Source organism: Micropterus salmoides, unplaced genomic scaffold (genome assembly GCF_014851395.1).
Source record: "Micropterus salmoides isolate LMB-PRFRI ecotype aquatic unplaced genomic scaffold, ASM1485139v1 Ms_hic_scaffold_20, whole genome shotgun sequence".
Classification (NCBI taxonomy): domain Eukaryota; kingdom Metazoa; phylum Chordata; class Actinopteri; order Centrarchiformes; family Centrarchidae; genus Micropterus; species Micropterus salmoides.
The window spans coordinates 15,964,671-15,982,557 of record NW_024041151.1 but is presented as its reverse complement, the minus strand read 5'-3'; the positions used below and the strand labels follow the sequence as shown (position 1 = coordinate 15,982,557).

The following is a 17,887-nucleotide window of genomic DNA, read 5'->3' as shown; positions in this document are numbered from 1 at the left end:
ATATATATATATATATACCACAGAATGTTTTCACTTAACAGAGAACAGTGTCCACTGAGTCACCATAGTACAAGACATTTAAATTTAAGTTAAGTTGTCTCAGTTCAGGCTGAATTTCTTCTTTCATTTCTGTCAGTTTAGTTGAGCACAGGTGGTCAAATTTACACCATTAAAACATGTGATATGATGACACTGGTATGATGTTTTACCTTAAAGCTATTTAAGTTAAACCATCATATCCCAGGGCAGAAATGCAAATGGATGCTGCTCTAATTATGGCTCTTTTGGAATAAATAAATAAAATAAACAATGGCAAATTGCACAGATTTCTCTACAGTTTTTATTAAATAAATTTTCCCTAATCCCTTAATCAGACTTAATGAACATCATTTTGTCTTGTCTGTAACTCTTGGATCCTGCCTCCTGCAGGGCGTTGGCCTTAAACTGCGATGCACCTCTGAATGACAAAGACGGGGCTGAGTCGAGGAACTGGCGGGCAGGAAAGCCAGTCAGAGTGGTGCGCAGCTCCAAAGGTCGACGCATCAGCAAATACGCTCCTGAGGAGGGAAACCGCTACGATGGTATTTATAAGGTACAGATGCTTTTTTTTGTAAACCAAGAGTCTAAAACAGATCTGCTAACTTCAAGCAACGCTGCTTAAAATACAAACACATTATTACCAATATGGACCAGTACCAGAGTTACCGTAATCTGACAGAAATGTAGGGAAACATGGTAGTTTTAACCATCTGAGTTCAAGCACCTATGACCACAGTAGTGCCACTGAGCAAAGCACTCTATCCCTACTTACACCCTATTTTATGTATTTTATATTATGGTTGTGTGTGAATTTTAGGTGGTAAAGTACTGGCCAGAGATTGGAAAGTGTGGTTACCTGGTTTGGCGGTACCTGCTGAGACGGGACGATTTGGAACCAGCACCATGGACACCTGAAGGACTGGAGAGGATCCAAAAACTGGGGCTTGCTGTTCAGGTTAGACTGCAAATGTCTCTATGTGTATGTAAACTTCACTGTACAGATACCGATATTGGATAGGATATGTATGTTCCACTTGCACATGTACATTTCCAGTTGTACATGTGTAAGCGTAAATACAATTAACTCAGACTGAATACAGAAGCAAAATATTTCCCTTTTCCAAATATTCATCTACTTGTTGCTCATGTCATGTGTCTGCAGTACCCACCAGGCTACTTGGCTGCCATGGCTAACAAAACAAAGAAGGAGGCCTGCGCCAGACCAGGCCGCGGCGGCCGGAGTAAGCACTATCCCGGGAGGGGGAGGCCGCGGAGACAACGCAAGATCAAAGAGAAAGAGGAGAATGACGAGGAAGAGGAGGACGAGCAGCAGATGGCCAGTGTGGAGGATGAAGAGGAGCCACAGAGTAATGGAGAGCAGAAGACAACCAGAGATAGTGGTGGGTGCTTTTACAGATGACGTTCAAAGCAGGTCAGACAAGGTGTTGTGAGAAGAGGACAGGTGAGAACAGAGTGAGCAGTGAAAGTTATTTTAAGATAGTTTGTAAATATTTAATATCCACCAGCATCTTATTTTCCTTAAGCATGCACCACTCTAAACGTCTTTTACTCTCCAAGAGTAGCTGCATTTTTTTAGTCTAATTTGTGTGCCTTTTTCAGAGTCATCACCACCGGCGGAGCCGCCTTCTAAACGGATGAAGATAGAGGAGACCTTCCATCTGTCAGAGCAGCAGCAGCAGTTGATCCGAGAGGACACGGCCAACAAGAAACTCTGGGATGAAGCTATGGAAAACCTTAAAGAGGGACCGGTATGAATCCCAGTAAACTCTGACACTGTAACCCATCTCAGGCTCCTGAATACTGTTTTCACTAAGCATCTCACATAGCAGCCTCCTAAAAGAGAACTCATTGAATGTCACTGATCCACAAAAATGAAAATAATCCCCTTGGTCTTCGTAAAGTCCAACTGAAATCACATTTAGTCAACCTTTTTGCTGTCTGAAATACTTTCAGTGTAATTTTTTATGTATTGTTAATGGTTTTGTATCATTGATAGGAAGAAAAGGGTCTTTGGAGAAATATCAGAAATGCTCCTTTTTGTCTCTGCCTGCTGGAGCCATCTTGTTTGATTGACAGCAGCTGGCAGGCTGCCACAGTGCCGAAAGGGAACAAGAGACAGCTAAGTAGCTGTAGCTAAGTTATGGACAGACAGTATGTTGTTAGCAGTTATTTTGAAGAGTAAGGGCCACACCAGCAACTAACCGGGCCAAAGTGACATTTGCAGTTAGTTTGCACGCTCTTTAATGTGCTGCACCTGAGCAGCTCATTAGCTGTCTAGCAAGCAGTACATTTTCCCCCGCGATTGTTTGTTATGGGGCACATTCAGCAAGCTAAAGTGCAGGACAAGACGTGTGTCCATGTTTGTAAGTTAAATATGAAGGGTACTTTGGCAGGAAAGCTAATGTCAGTTGAGTCTGTGGCTCTTGTGTTGTGTAGCAGGCTGCTGTGTGGCTCAGTATGACTGTCTCCTCTGCTTGTGCTAGAACCCTGATGCTATATTCAATACTTGATTGGCTGTCTCCATCTATGTAGACTGATGTAAATGTATTTATACTAAATGTATTCAAGCCAATTTATGCAAAACAAGGGGCGCCATCATGATACAAAAGAAATGTAAATTTCTCCGTTATGGTTTCTGATTTTGTTTCTCAAAGGGCAATACAGGGTAGGTGATATACAGACCTGATATGTTTAGTTCTTAGACAAACAAATGCAATATAATTTTTAGTTAAATTTTAACTTCCTGTGTCAGTTTCCTCTTGATTAGATGAAGACTAATCTGCCACTGTTTTTGTTTGGCAGAGCTTATGAAAGTTACAATGGCAGTAGCACCAAATGACTTCTAAAAGGATACGACTGTAAAACATTTTCAAGTTGTTTCTACAGTTGTAATATACAATGAACAAAATTATAAATGCAACACTTTTGTTTTTGCCCCCATTCATCATGAGCTGAACTCAAAGATCTAAGACTTTCTCTATGTACACAAAAGGCCTATTTCTCTCAAATATTGTTCACAAATCTGTCGAAATCTGTGTTAGTGAGCACTTCTCCTTTGTCAAGATAATCCATCCACCTCACAGGTGTGGCATATCAAGATGCTGATCAGACAGCATGGGTGTTGCACAGGTGTGCCATAGGCTGGCCACAATAAAAGGCCACTTGAAAATGTGCAGTTCCATCACACAGCACAATGCTGTGTCAAGTTTTGAGGGAGCGTGTAATTGGCATGCTGACTGCAGGAATGTCCACCAGAGCTGTTGCCCGTGAATTGAATGTTCATTTCTCTACAATGAGCCGTCTCCAAAGGCGTTTCAGAGAATTTGGCATTACATCCAACCAACCTCACAATCGCAGACCACGTGTAACCACACCAGCCCAGGACCTCCACATCCAGCATCTTCACCTCCAAGATCATCTGAGACCAGCCACCCAGACAGTTGCTGTAACAATCGGTTTGCATAACCAAAGAATTTCTGCACAAACTGTCAGGAACCGTCTAAGGGAAGCTCATCTTCATGCTTGTCGTCCTCATCAGGGTCTCGACCTGACTGCAACCTTGCATTGAAGAGGAGTGGACCAACATTCCACAGGCCACTATCAACAACCTGATCAACTCTATGCAAAGGAGATGTGTTGCACTATGTGAGGCATATGGTGGTCACGCCAGATACTGACTGGTTTCCAGACCCCCCAACCCTCCCAGTACAGCACTCCCATTTTTGAGTGACCTTTTATTGTGGCCAGCCTAAGGCACACTTGTGCAATACCCATGCTGTGTGATCAGCATCTTGATATGCCACACCTGTGAGGTAGATGGATTATCTTGGCAAAGGAGAAGTGCTCACTAACACAGATTTTGACAGATTTGCAAACAATATTTGAGAGAAATAGGCCTTTTGTGTACATAGAGAAAGTCTTAGATCTTTAAGTTCAGCTCATGATGAATGGGGGCAAAAACAAAAGTGTTGCGTTTATAATTTTGTTCAGTGTATATGTTCTTGTCTGTTATTCCTTTCTTCCTTTTTTCCTTTCCTCATTGCTTACATGTGTTTCTGTCTGTGTGCATAAAAAGAATTTCCTGCGCAAAATGGAGCAGATCTTCATGTGTGTGTGCTGCCAGGAGCTGGCCTTCCAACCCATCACCACCGTCTGCTCACACAATGTCTGCAAGGTGCGTACTTTCTCGACGTGTTTGTAGCTACCACTACTCAGAATCCCTCCCCTTGTATTTGTGTGTGAATCTTTCCTGCCGTCCTCTCTCCTCAGACTTGTCTGCAGCGGTCGTTCCGGGCAAAGGTGTACACCTGCCCCGCCTGCCGTCACGACTTGGGGAAAGATTACGTCATGACCCAAAACGTGACGCTTCAGATGCTGCTCGACCAGTTCTTTCCCGGCTACAGCAAGGGCCGATGAGGTCAAAATCACATTTATAAGTAGAATACTTGCAGACACGCACAGCATCCATTCTGTACACCCACGTATACCGTCAAGTACCTAGAGCTCCACTTTAAAATGCATTGCACACACATACTGTACTTACCCACGGGCAAATGTATATTGCATACAGCCATTTATGTATACAATCATTCATACACAAACAACCTCAGTAGGGACTGACCTCATCTGTTGAACTTGGACTGTCTCCATTAACATCACCAGCCTGAAATTCAATCAAGGACATTTTTTAACCTCCATACTCCTGCCCCACAAACGCACACAAACGCACAAAAGGAGCCCCAAATAACCACCTCAAGATATTAGCTCATTTTTTGTTGTTTGCCCCTCCACTGTGTTGTTCACTGATTCCATAAATTCACACACAGCACACTCTTAGAGTGCAAATTTCTCCCAGGCAATGTGATGAAATCAGCCGTTAGACTCCTGCCAACCTGTATGCATTTTGTGTACCATGTATGCAGTTTTACAGTAAAAAAAAGGTGCTAGTTTAGTATGGTTATTTAGGCACAGCAGGACTGGCAATTTCACAAGGTCACTGAAGACCCACAGATGAGATAACACATTCAATATGGGTAAGTAGGTCATGTGACTGAGAGATGCCCACTTGGCCTGTTATAGCAAGGTAAAATTAGGAAAAACAAGAATGCACATGTATTTATATATGAAATGAAGCACACAGTTGTATTCCGTTAAAGCACTTTATCAATGACATGTGCAGCAAACGCATTATGTAAGTTGATCATGTCACTTGTAATAATGCTATTGCCATTCCTTAAGCTAATAAGAAGAGCAAACAACTCGCCAGAGGTAATGTTAAGTGCATTCGCAGAGAATAGAAATTGGCAGCTGTGTCTGGTTTGTTTGGTGTGTCCAATAAAGCGGCAAACTGTAAACATACTTAGTGAACGCAACACCGATCGACAGCCGCAACTCTCTCCTTAGATTTTATGTGGAGAAAAAAAAAGAAAAAAGGGTATTTACTTCATAAACATACCAAAGACATGAGGCTGTAGAGCAGGGCAGGGGCAAATATCTTCAGAAAACTGCTTTATTTCTAGTGAGGAATCACGCCTAAAATTAAAAATATACTTGTGACGTGACATTTTAAACAGGACCAAACCAAAATATCATCTTTCTTTAACAAGGCACTTTTTGTTTCTATTTCCAAGCACTTAAACAAAAATGGACAAGATAAACAAACATGTACTATTAAATCTCTCTCATAAGTGCTGTTGAAACTTTTAACACTTTTGAAATCATTGTTAAATATTAATGTTAAGACATTTTCTCACCTCCATCTGTATTTTCACATGTACTCTCATTCATGGTTCCACGTCTTCAGTCAGACGACATGGACCACACTGTCCTTGTACTTTAGATGAGTACGTTCTGGTATTTTCCTTAAATTTGTCTACCAGATCGATATTGTAATGATATATTGTAAATTAAACATTTACATGCAGCACCCGAAATGCTTGAAAAGCGTGAGGTGCGCCGCTTGCACACTGTGGTTGTCCCTGGTGTTACCAAGCAACCACAATCAAGCAGGACTTCACACAAAGATGGTTAGCATACTGTGTATTGTGCTCAGCAGATATCCATCTGCTATTGTCCTCTCTGTTAGATTTAGTATAATATTCACTGGAGAGCTCTGGGTACCCAGTGCGACCTGCTTCTCCTTTATTTTAGAAAAGTAGTCTGATGAGTGACTTCACAGCCAGGATGATGCGAGTTATTTGTTGTCATGTTGCATCCAGAAAATGGGAGATACACCTGTCTCAGTTTGCCATGGTTGAGCCTAAAAAGTGGGCCATTTATTTCTATTCCCTGAATAAGAGCTTTCTAATCAACATGGTTCCGTGGATTCACACCATCAGAGAATCAGGGACATTGCCAAAATGTGCAGTGTTTCCCAGTATACAGTGTATAAGCTAGTGCATTGTCATGAATTGCTATTCACCAGTCCAGACCCATAGGAGAAGACAACAGGTTTAAAAACTGTTTAGTACCGATGCCGTTGGCATCCAATGCCCGGTCAGTTTCCTAATAACTGTATTCTTTTTAATCAGAAATACGCTGATTTGATATTCCTTGACGTAAAGTAGGTTTTGTTCACTGTTGGTACTTAAAACCAGGTATCTTATCGACACTAGTACTGAAAATGACCTATATACCCAAAATACCCATCCCAACATGGGGGTAAGTGAGAGGTTGTCTGGAGTGCCTATATGAGAGTTGACTGGTGCATATAGGCATAACACATTAAGGTAGTTTTATAAATACACTCTTGATTGTTTCAATACACTTGCATACAACCTAAGAATAGAACGGCAACATTAAGAAGTCATTTGTTTAACCAGATCATCAGGTCTAACATCCCATGGTCCATGGCTGAGAATACAAATGAGCACTGAATGGCAAAAACCTGCATGTGTGCATTCCTCTTGTCAGCAGACCAAAAGACCCACAACTTTAATTGTGTTCAGTTATCTTTAGTTTTTTTTCCATATCTGTTCAATCTGACACACATATTACACAGCTCGAGCCAAGCCTATTTTCCTAGAGTTAAAACAAAATGTTGTTAAATTGATTCCATTGATTCCGTTTTCGTTTCCATTGCTGATATGGTACTTCAAAATGTCCAGAGTTGGCAGGTCTGATAGGAACTAAAACAAAAAACACCCCATGAAAAGCAGCAGCAAAGTCTCTGCAATAATCTGTGATCTCAACAGAGGTCACCTGGAGTGCTGAATTTCAGGTAATCGAACGTAATGTTAAGACACCCCCTCCTCTTTCATTGGCCGGCTGTTTGTTTGTTTGTGGTGATGTCCTTGTTTCTGTTCAATCATTCAGGATTTTTTCTCTCTTTTTATCAACAACATGCAAGTACAAATGCTACTATGGTCTTTAAAGCTAGTTGTGATGTGTATTACTTTACTCCACTGTTGCTCAATCTTGTTCAAAGATTATTTTCTTCCTGCGTTGACTGGCAAGCTAATAGCCCTCATTTCTTTCTCTGCTGTGACCTTCGCTCCCTCTCCTCTCTTCCCGCTGTCTTCTGCCCTCTGTGAACCTACAGTACTAACAATTTTTAGACGTCTTGTGGACGCTTGGCTTCAGTGCTGTGTTATTTTTATTGCACTCTTGAAGAAAAAAGTTTGAAAAGTCGCTTTTAATTTTCCTAGAATGCTTACTATTATCTATGTCTGTACGCCATTTTTTCTACTGTTTTAGTTGCTTGTCTTCTATTTTAATCATTAGTCATTTTTATGTGGCGACCTCAAACATTTGCAGCATATGCCAGTCTGAGGAATTTCATTGCTTCATATTGTGATCTGAAATTTTATACATGTCATAATAATACTTGATATGTACCTATTAAATATTTGGATTCCAGAAAACAAAAGTGCTTCTTTTGTTTTTGTCCTGTATTTTGCAAATTTCAAGTGGTCAAGCAGACCATTTTCACTCCCAGTCCCAAATTATTTTCCAGTTATATCAATCACAGCTTTCTGACATCAAACCAACTGATTATATTTTATAGATAAATAATAAAATTACTCTAAAAAGCTCTAAATACATATATTTAAAGATGCATTGATATTTTGCATAAATCGGTAGTTCTGATAACTAGATGTGATAATTTTTCATTGTTAGATATATAAATGGCATTTGTGTTTTTCCTTTATTTTCTGTCTGGATAGGCAGTATTTCTTTGCTATATTGAAAAGAAAGTGAACTTTAAAAATTTAAATGGCTTTAAATGGACACGTAGGCACCACTATCCTCAGTCAATAAGCAGTGAAAATAACCTTTTCACTTTGAAATCAGCTGTTAAATGGACATATGTAGTTCAATGTCCAGTGGAGCCTCCTGGTGGTATGAAGACACAGGACATGCACTGGATGTCTGCCCTGTTGCTCTTTTGTAACTGACCTGGTTTTCTATGTGTGCAGACTGAGCAGCATAGATTGCATTTTGTCAGATACTAGTTACAGCATGGCCATTAAATGTGCTTTATAGTATACTGTGTTAGGTAATAAAGATGCATTTAAATAAAATCTTCATTAAGAAAATCCCCTGATAATGTGTAACTGTCAAAAAAAGAAGCATATACTCATTTATATCCACCACTCTAGGCAAAAGAAAAATTATCTGGCGGAATTCACTGTCTGGATATATTTTAAAACAACGGCAAAAGCATTGCTCTGGGCCTGACAGAGCTCTTGAGATTGTCTTCTAACCCAGTGTGAAGACACTTTAGAGGTTTAGTTTAAACATGTCTGAACAAAAACCACACACAAAGGATTGTTTTTTGTCCGTTTTATTATCACAGAAGCACAACAGGTACCACTATGCAGGTGAACAACAAACTCAATACTATCATGAAAAAAAGTTAAAAGGAATGCTAATCAATCAACAATCCAATCATAACATCACAGCATTTTTTTTCAACCTCCAAAACAAAATACAATATTGTCAGATATACATGGCAGAAGCAAAAGCACTTTGGATTATTTGCTTTCTTTTCGCTTTGTACAAATTCACTCATTGTAGGATCTTAACTTGAAACTGAAGCGCCTACATCAGACACATGCAACAGCATTCATCTTCACTCCACTAGTTTAAATGGTTTCACTATTCAACTATGAAGTACCAATTATTGGGGCTGTCAGTCTTAAGAAACGTTTAAAATCCTATTGCTAAAGAGGATATTAGTTCTAAAAATAAAAAAAACTGTTCCAGCTGAAATGTATTTGTAATTCATTTAAGAGAAATTCAGAGAAAGAATATATGGGGCAAATTTAAATTTTTTAGCTAATCAAAAGAAAGCTGGAGTACCCGAGTGTAAACCTGATGACCTTTTTGTTGTACATTCAAGAAATTAAAAAACAAACCTCCACCTTGTTCTATCATAAAAAGGAAATATCAATAAAAACAGACAAGAAATGGAAATTATACCAGAACTTTTAGCTATCGAACTGCAATATGATTTTAAGTCCAAAACAGAAATATCCCCTCCTCTCTTAGGTGACAACACCACTTAGTCTTCAATGAATACGGTATAATAACATACAAAGATAGCTGGTGGAAACAGGAGGCGCACATCTTACATATTCCCTTGAACACAAAAAGCACGGGAAAATGAATAGTTGCATACAGAGAGCTAACGCCGATGGTTTAACACAGACGGTGGTGTATATGAGTAAGCTGGGACGGGATGGACAAACATACAATGGGAAGAGAAGGGGAAGTAAGCAGGGGTGAAGGGGCTGTCCAGAGGGCTACTCCTCATCCGAGGAGTCCCTGTCAAAATTGTAAGCCATGAAGAAAACGTCGGGTCGAGGCGGGACGAGGGCATGGCCCGGTTTCACAATCTCAAAGCCCAGGAAACTGAACGTTCGCACCAGTTTAGCTGGAAGAACAAGGCAGGGACAACAGATGTTAGATGCAGTATAGGTCAGAACATAGTCACATTATGTTATCCAAGTTGTCTGGATGTTGTAAATGAAAAAAGGTGTGCAGGGGGAAAACAGGGCTGTTAGCACATACCGCGATCTTCTCTGTTCTTATAAAAGCAGACAATCACGCTAACGACTTTCAGATGTTCTTCAGCATACTCCAAAAGCGCTGCAAAACTGCAGGGAGAAAAGAGGGCAGTTTAGGTTAGAAAGTGGAAAGCAACCTCTTAACATGCAGACACAAAAACACAACTGACTGAATCTCATGCATGATCTTTTTTTATTTCAAACGCTCTGCTTTGGCTTCACCTCAGATGTTTCAAAAGTGAGCCAACCTGATTCTCTAAAATAAGCCTAAATACTGAAATGAAGCTTGAAGGTGTACAGGCTACCAACATCTTCCCAACATTTTCCATGCCAACTTTTACATAATATATTTACTTGTTTAATTCTAACTTCATTATCCAACTACATCCCATTGGGGTCTTTCCTGTTGCTAACAATGTGGCCTCACCTCTCCTTGCTGCCTTCAGGGAGAGGGTCAAGAGGTATCTCCACATAGAGTGCGCTGCTGCTCAGGACAGCATCCCACTGTATTGTCTTGGTAACGGTGGGACGACTTTGGAAGTGGAGTATCCTGGGGCGACCATTCCCCGCTGGCTCCTCTGTTACAGTCAACTTTCGGTCCTGGAACCACAGATACTTTCAACACATCTTAAAACAGGCAGTGTGTGACATTAAATGTCCCGGTGGCATGTAAATCGTATGTTTCTCTCTACTGTCCAATTACAATTTAACTAGTGAGGAAATGTGGCCAAACGATTGCGTGCACACATGGGACCCGTTATGCTGCCTGCAGCCCTGGTCAAGCAGAGTGACTGAGCCTATAAATTAAGTGAATTAAATTTCTAGGAAAAGAAATTGAATGATGTGTCGCTGCTGGACTTAAGATGATTAGATTAAGTAATCCCTGGTGTGCCTTCGCCTGCTGTGTAAACTCTTCACAGGGGATCATGTGACAGGAAATGGTTTCAGTGAGGAGCTCATATTCTTGACACTTTTGTTCCTCTTAAGAACAATTCAACAGTGAGACGGCACATGTTTCTACACTTACTGAGTAGAGCGGCCGAGCTGAAGGAGTGTGATCCCGTGTGCCATTCCCTCGCCCACCTGGGATCTTCAGGGGTGGGAGAGGGGCATCAGGAGCACCACAGAGGCCCCGGGCCGCGGGTACTACTACAGTGCAGGGACAAGCTAGCGGGGATGGCAGAGGGGACATAATCACACTACTGTAACAGAAAAATGGTAATCCACAGTCTATCTTGTGTTGCTATATACACACACACGGCAAAAATGCACATTCAGGATTTAAAATGATGATTTTTATATCATCTTTTATTTAACCACAACATCAAAGTCATGAGACTCAACACAGAAAAATAAGGGCTCTGACCAACTTTGACATTGGGTGCCAAGAAGAACTGCAGCAATTTAATTTCATATATAACATCACAACAGGCTCTTATTCCTACAATTAAACTATGGAGGATGTTTGCGTCACACAAGTAAAAAAGATCTTTTGCCAAAGAACAACGAAAAAACATTTAAGGACAAACATTTTAATGTGATAATACTGGTTACTCTAAACTGAAGGTATGCTCCCTAATTTTGTTGTAGCCCCTAAAATGTAGCCTTTACATGCAGCCCACAGTCAACTTAGTTGACAAACTTGCCACTTAAGTTTCGTTTTTGAAGCAGCTAACACTTAAGCCCTTTAATTCTTTGTCTGAGAAGGAGACACCTTCAATTTATGATCTAGCTTTTGTTCCTATCAGGGTTAAATAGTGCCCACCAATGTAACGTACACAATACTGGCTTTTCAATAACAACTATACTCTAGAAACAAAAATGTGACGTGTTTTCTGTTTGGCTTTGTTAGCAATAAAGTGTAAGATTATCCAACACTGATAACCAAAGTAAGACTTTAACAAATGCTGCAGCTACAAACAGTTTGTTTCCCAAAACAACGGCACTGTGTTTACAGAGTTGTTAACAGAAATTTTTAAGAGTGGTGCACAAACGGTGCAAAGAGCAGGTTGCTGTGGGAGTCAACCAACCAAAACTATTTGCTGCTAAAAGCACAAAGCCTAGACACCTATTCTTGAACTCACATTTCGGTGTGGTTAGTGGAAACCGGCAGTGCAAGTTAAGCTGGTATCACAGCCCCTAACATTTACTGAACGTCAACAAACAAAATTTTCTTTGTGCTGCAGTTTACCAAACTATTGTGTACTAGTGCCCGTTATTAAAAATAAAAGTACTGACAAAGCCATGCAAATGGCAGATTTTCATCCAAAACAATACATAAGGGTACGTATTAGTGTTGCAACTAACTTTCATTATTGATCCATTTGGCGGTTATTTCCTCAATAAATTGACTTATTTGTAATTAAAAGAAAATTTTGAAAAATGGCCATTAAATATTCCTAAAGCCCATAGTAGGGTGATATCATCAAATTACTTATTTCCAAACCTGAAACCTTAAACTAGGGAATGTTTGATATTTTGCTTAAACAATTAACTGATTATTATTACAGCTGCACTTTACAATTATTGGCATTATTTATCCAATTTTTTCAATCATCATTTTATCTATAAAATAGATGAAACTAGAGAAAAATGTCCATTACATTTTCCAACAGTCCAAAACCCAACGTATATATAGTCCGTTATCTATCACATATGACAAAGAACAGCATCAAATATTTGAGTTTCAGCAGAACCAGTGAATGTTTGGCATTTTGTTAGAAAGAGGAACCTGATAAATCGATTATCAATTTTGTTGGAAACAAACCAATCGAATCGACTTTTGCTGTGACTGAACACCCAAGTCCATACACTTTCTTTGCACTGTGTTGTGCGAGAAGACTATTTAGGAATATTCCACTGACCGGTAAAACTACACCACAACAAAACAATGATGTGTCCCTCCGGTGATAGAGACTTAACATGTACCACTGCATCACCGTGTACAGTAACGTCCTGCCGTCACGAGGCTGCTGCAGTAAACTGTCTGTTGCGTAATAACTTAAATCTACCTGACTCGGCTCACTAGGTCAACGTGGCCAGAAATATGTACCCATCTGACAGATTTTTAACCTGGTTTTTTCTTTCTTTCCTGGAGCAACCAAGTAACAACGTGAGCTAAGGATAAGTTACCTCTTTATGGGCTGTCTTATTTTTTCGACGAATCACTTTTAAGAGGCAATTTTCGGCAACAAAGTTACCAGTATCAAATATTTGACGTTACGTTCATCCCGAGTTGTAAATAAACTGACAGTCCTTTTTTAATATACGGAAGTCTGTTTGGTCCTTTAAAAGGCTAACGTGAGACCATCTGAAACAATCATATTTAAATCCCCTGATTGTTGTCAGTTTACGTTCTCTAAGTCAATATATTACGCGACAAATTAAACTAACGTTATATATGTGTCATCATCCCTCCCCAATAAAACAATGAACGTTAACTACGATGAAATGTTGACGCTAGCTGGCGCAGTTAACTAGTGACGCAACACAAGTTGGACGGTGTTCGCAGCTAACGCGAGCTAATGCTAAAGTTGTCTCTCGGGTCAGCAAGTGAATCTCCGTTAATTTAAACATGACATGTCTTAGGATAACGTTATACTTAGGGCTACCAGACAACGCAACACTCGGGCACTGGTGACATAGCGTAATACAAATAAAGTTTAAAGTTAAATGCGTTTTACTTCCGCTTTTCGGTGGCTGCTAGCTATGTTATCTTAGCCACCCCTCCCCCACAGCACGATTAGCCGTAAGCTAGGTTGTGAGTTCCATCGTTTACTTACTTCCCAATCATGTCACAGATACCATTACTCAAGTCCGCCATGGTAGTAAGATACTGCTGTTTTCCCTCTTTCTCGCGAGCAAAGCAATGACTGTTTAGGATCCGCTGGAGGTTGGATTTTACCATCCGGCCTCGGGTAGAGACACGACGGGCTGACTGCTCTCGGCTCGGCTCGGCTGGGTAGTGATCGATCAGTGTCGGGAGCTGGTAGAAAAGACACAAGTCAAGTCACCCGGAATGAAGAATGATATTTCCGTTTTATCTTTGGCTTTAAAATAAAAGTCGGATGGAAATGTTTGGTTGCGGTCACATTAAAAGTGTCCATTTCAGCATATAGGCCTAGTGTTAACCACCATTCTTCTAACTGTACTTCATTGTCTTCATCAGCGGCTTAAGATTGATCTGCGGAGGAAGACAAAGTGAAGGGTTTCCAAGGTCAAAAATGAGACTGTGACCAAAAGTATTCAGTGTGTTTTTTTACTTGTTCCTCTATGTATTGTCTGCACTGTTAATGTTAATTAGATTTCATTAGATTATCATCATTAGATTTGCAATCTCCTCTTTTGCCCCTTTAAAATAAAAATATTTTATTTTGAAAGAGGAAGCCATTGTTACAGTCTAAAATTAGCTTATATCTAGCTTCACACTCCTGCTAACACGCTAAAGCTAACCAGAAACGCTAAACGCTAAAGATGCTAAAACAGAACACGACACCGTATCTTCACCTAAACATTTGACCGGCACTGACTTATGACCACAGCTAAAATAGCAATAAAACAGCGACTGATATAGCTCAAGCGCCGTCGCAAAAATATGGTTATTATATATATATATATTACAATTCATTTAAATGTCAAAATTAACTACGTGTCCTTCTCGATGCCGTTATGCTAGCAGCTACGTGTTTACATGAGGGCGTCTAATGGAAAAGTACCAAGGAGGACAGAGAAAAACTTACAACAAAGACCCTAAAGTCTAAAGATTTCCATGTGATTATTGAACTCCCATTGTCGCCAGATTCCATCTCATTCTAACACTTAAAAAAAGCAGTAAAATAGTGATTTGTTCATTAGTGTAGCCTATATTATATATATGCCTAAATGCTTGTGTACTGTGGTGAAAAGTAGGTAAATTAAGTAGCCTGTACAATTACAGTACAATTTGATGATTTCCATTTTTATATTACTTACTCTCCATTACAATTAAAAGAAAAATATTCTGCTTACTCCACTACATTTATTTGACAGCTAAATAGTAAGGTTTTATATACAAAACATATTCGTTTAAAATATGCATTATTTAACTGCATCATTATATAAAGAATTCCAACTAAATATCCAACTTAGCGTCACCTTGACCAACTACAACTTAACTACTGCTTACATGTTATTGCATCGATAAGTTATTTAATATAACACGTGCTATTTTGCAGAACGAGTCAATGACGTTAATAACTTTCGTGTTTTGTTGCTAATACCAATGTACTTTTACTTAAGTAAGATTTAAATGCAGAACATTTACTTGTAATGAAGTATTTGTAGTGTAGTATTGCTACTTGTAATAAAGTAATTCACCCGAATACTTCTTCCTCCATGTGTCTCGAGGTCTCAGTGGAGGTAAGTGCCTTTTAAACTGTAGACAAAATGCTTGTCATTTTATTTTTCATACTATTGTATTGTGTCTACTTAAATAACTTGACTTTTTAGTGAGATGTAACATCTGAAAATTTATGAAATTATTTTGATTTAGATAGACTTTCTGGTTTGGCTCATTGCCTGTACAAAGTAAATAAAAATTAAAGTGATTCTGGTCTTCCCTGGGTAACATGAGCTTCTGATCATGCTGTATGCAATAGTAATTTAAACGAGGAGAACATAAAGCAAGTTTTTAAAAGGGAACGCCGATAGGAGAAAGTCCTGAATGTTGTACGCATTGCAAGTCGTCTGGTATTCCCATCTAGTCCACACGATGACGACAAAGCAGCAGTATTAACTGCATACCCTATTACCTTTACTCCACTACATTTCAGAGATGAGTATTTTATTTGACAGTTACGGTTACTACTTACAGAAAGATATTTTACACACGAAACATAAGCCTATCTTACAAAATGTTACACGTTGTTGCATATTAATCTATTCAACACTAGATTAACAACTTAAAAGTGAGAAACTATTTAAATTAAAATGTTGCTTATGTGGTAATCCTTAGGTGATAATAATGCAAAATTATATAATACACTTTTAAAAGGGCCATTCTGTCTGCATTAACGCTTCTTGATGCTAAAACGTCGACCTATGCTATACAAATAATTTGGCCTTTTTATATTTCCAATGCATTTAGGTGATAATAGTTACAGGTCTACTTGAGTATAATTGTGAATGCAGGGCATGCTCTTCAGATTGAGAGTATCACTATGAAATTGCTACATTTACTCAAAGAAAAAATCTGAATGTAGGATTTATTGCAGGCGTTTCTGCTGGATGGTGTGACATGTATAGGAGGATCGTGGATTTGTCACATGTTATATGAATAGTTTGACCTTTTTGGAAACACGTATTTCTTGCTAAGAGTTAGATGAGAAGATAATTACCACTCTCATTTGTATGCTAAGATAACCAGCCGTCTGCTGTCATTAATTTCTCACTAATTGGATTTTATGGGAGTGACAATAGCAGCATGGTAAATCCCCTCGCCTCCTCCGGTTTTTCATTTTTGAAGCGTCTCGGCCGCCCGCCCTCTCATTGAAGATTGTCCTTCGGCTCTATCCGTCGGTCGATTTGGAAAGCAGCGACGCCTGAAAGCGACGCTCGCAGCTGATGTACCGCTGGCACAGAAAATGGAGAGCGACACCGCTGTCAGGAGAATTAAACACTTTGGGACACATAATTATGTAGCGGTTAACGACGGTTCCCGCGGCCGGTGCGGGAATAACAGCTACAACGGTGACCCGAAGAGGAAGCCCGAAGTGAAGCTGTACTTGCTGCGAGAAGGACTGGCAGCCTCCCTGGTCTCTGTGTTTATTTTGGTGCTGTGGGGACTTGTTCATTTCTCACTACAGCAGCTCATCATTGGGACACCGTCCGGCGAGTTCAACGCAATGAGAGCCAGGTGAGTTTTGTGCCTTGCTTACTATAATCACATCTATTGTCTTTAAATGTTACCTAACGGTAGCGAAGCAGCGGAGTTCCAACCTTTCCTCTAGATTGGAAACAGCCCCGCCTAGAAACCACTACCTGGTGTCCCTCCCCTCCACCTCCACCTTGACCTCTATAGACAGGTGTTCGAAAACAGTTAGAAATGTTTGAGATGCAGCAGCAGAGGACCGATTTGTAAGTGATGTAGCCTTCAAGAAATCAAAATCTCCTGCACAAAGCCTATTCAAATTACCCAGAGATACAAAAACCATATACTATATATAACATATACATTATTCCATATAGGCGTACTTCATACAACAAAAGTAGACGTTTTGGCAGCTAAGGTAAAAAAGGTTACTATAAAAGTGTTTATTTTGAATATATGTATAACAAACATCTGAGCAATCAAAGTGATTAAATAATAAATTAATAATTACAGCCAACTACATTTTTGAAAATGTTATCAATTACTTTACATATTCGAAAATATGTAAGTTTATTTGTATAACACATTTCATACCAAAGAGCCTTACATGATGCATTAAAACATTACATGCAGGAAACACTGCATACAATTTTGAAACGCAAATTAAAAGGATCAAGATTATAGTAGTTCTTTTAAAAGGAAAGTAACAAAAGTGGACAAGATAAAAGTTTGAGCATTAAAAGCATTGTAAAGGCTGACTGAAATTGTAAACATCAAGGTTGCATCTATAGGCAGTTGTTTAATATTAAAGTATATAAAAAATCCAAATATTTGTGAACTTTTTCTCTGTTTTATGTCTAATATATCTAAATATCATTGGGTTGTGAGCCCTTAAGTGGGCGGAAAAAAAAACATGGAAACTTTCACTAGTTGCAACCTTATCCGATTATTGACAGCTATAAGGATTAGT

At 39.4% G+C, this 17,887-nt stretch overlaps 3 protein-coding genes across 5 annotated transcripts in view; 2 read left to right on the top strand and 1 right to left on the bottom strand.

Annotated features, from left to right (window-relative positions):
• LOC119914347 (E3 ubiquitin-protein ligase UHRF2-like) overlaps positions 1-7,927 on the top strand; it is a 34,668-nt gene extending 26,741 nt beyond the window's left edge. Inside the window, exons 11-16 of one of the 2 annotated variants that reach the window (XM_038733600.1) lie at positions 430-592; positions 857-994; positions 1,202-1,439; positions 1,660-1,808; positions 4,136-4,234; positions 4,330-7,927. In XM_038733600.1, the coding sequence (XP_038589528.1) occupies positions 430-592; positions 857-994; positions 1,202-1,439; positions 1,660-1,808; positions 4,136-4,234; positions 4,330-4,476 (934 nt within the window). In that variant the 3' untranslated portion in view covers positions 4,477-7,927. Of the gene's footprint in view, positions 1-429; positions 593-856; positions 995-1,201; positions 1,440-1,659; positions 1,809-2,056; positions 3,001-4,135; positions 4,235-4,329 lie in introns of those variants that run through there. The other variant, XM_038733601.1, reaches the window with a different exon arrangement.
• Positions 7,928-8,829: 902 nt separating this feature from the next.
• oaz1b (ornithine decarboxylase antizyme 1b) lies at positions 8,830-14,054 on the bottom strand. Its single transcript, XM_038733604.1, is given in 6 exon segments — positions 8,830-9,937; positions 10,075-10,160; positions 10,498-10,670; positions 11,098-11,184; positions 11,186-11,237; positions 13,853-14,054. Coding segments are annotated over 6 exon segments (654 nt in total). The 5' UTR covers positions 13,978-14,054; the 3' UTR covers positions 8,830-9,806.
• Positions 14,055-14,203: 149 nt separating this feature from the next.
• The window catches only part of LOC119914348 (endoplasmic reticulum metallopeptidase 1-like), a 30,440-nt gene continuing 26,756 nt past the window's right edge, over positions 14,204-17,887 (top strand). Inside the window, exon 1 of one of the 2 annotated variants that reach the window (XM_038733603.1) lies at positions 14,204-16,962. In XM_038733603.1, coding sequence (XP_038589531.1) covers positions 16,691-16,962 — 272 coding nt within the window. In that variant the 5' untranslated portion in view covers positions 14,204-16,690. The remainder of the gene's footprint in view (positions 16,963-17,887) is intronic. The other variant, XM_038733602.1, reaches the window with a different exon arrangement.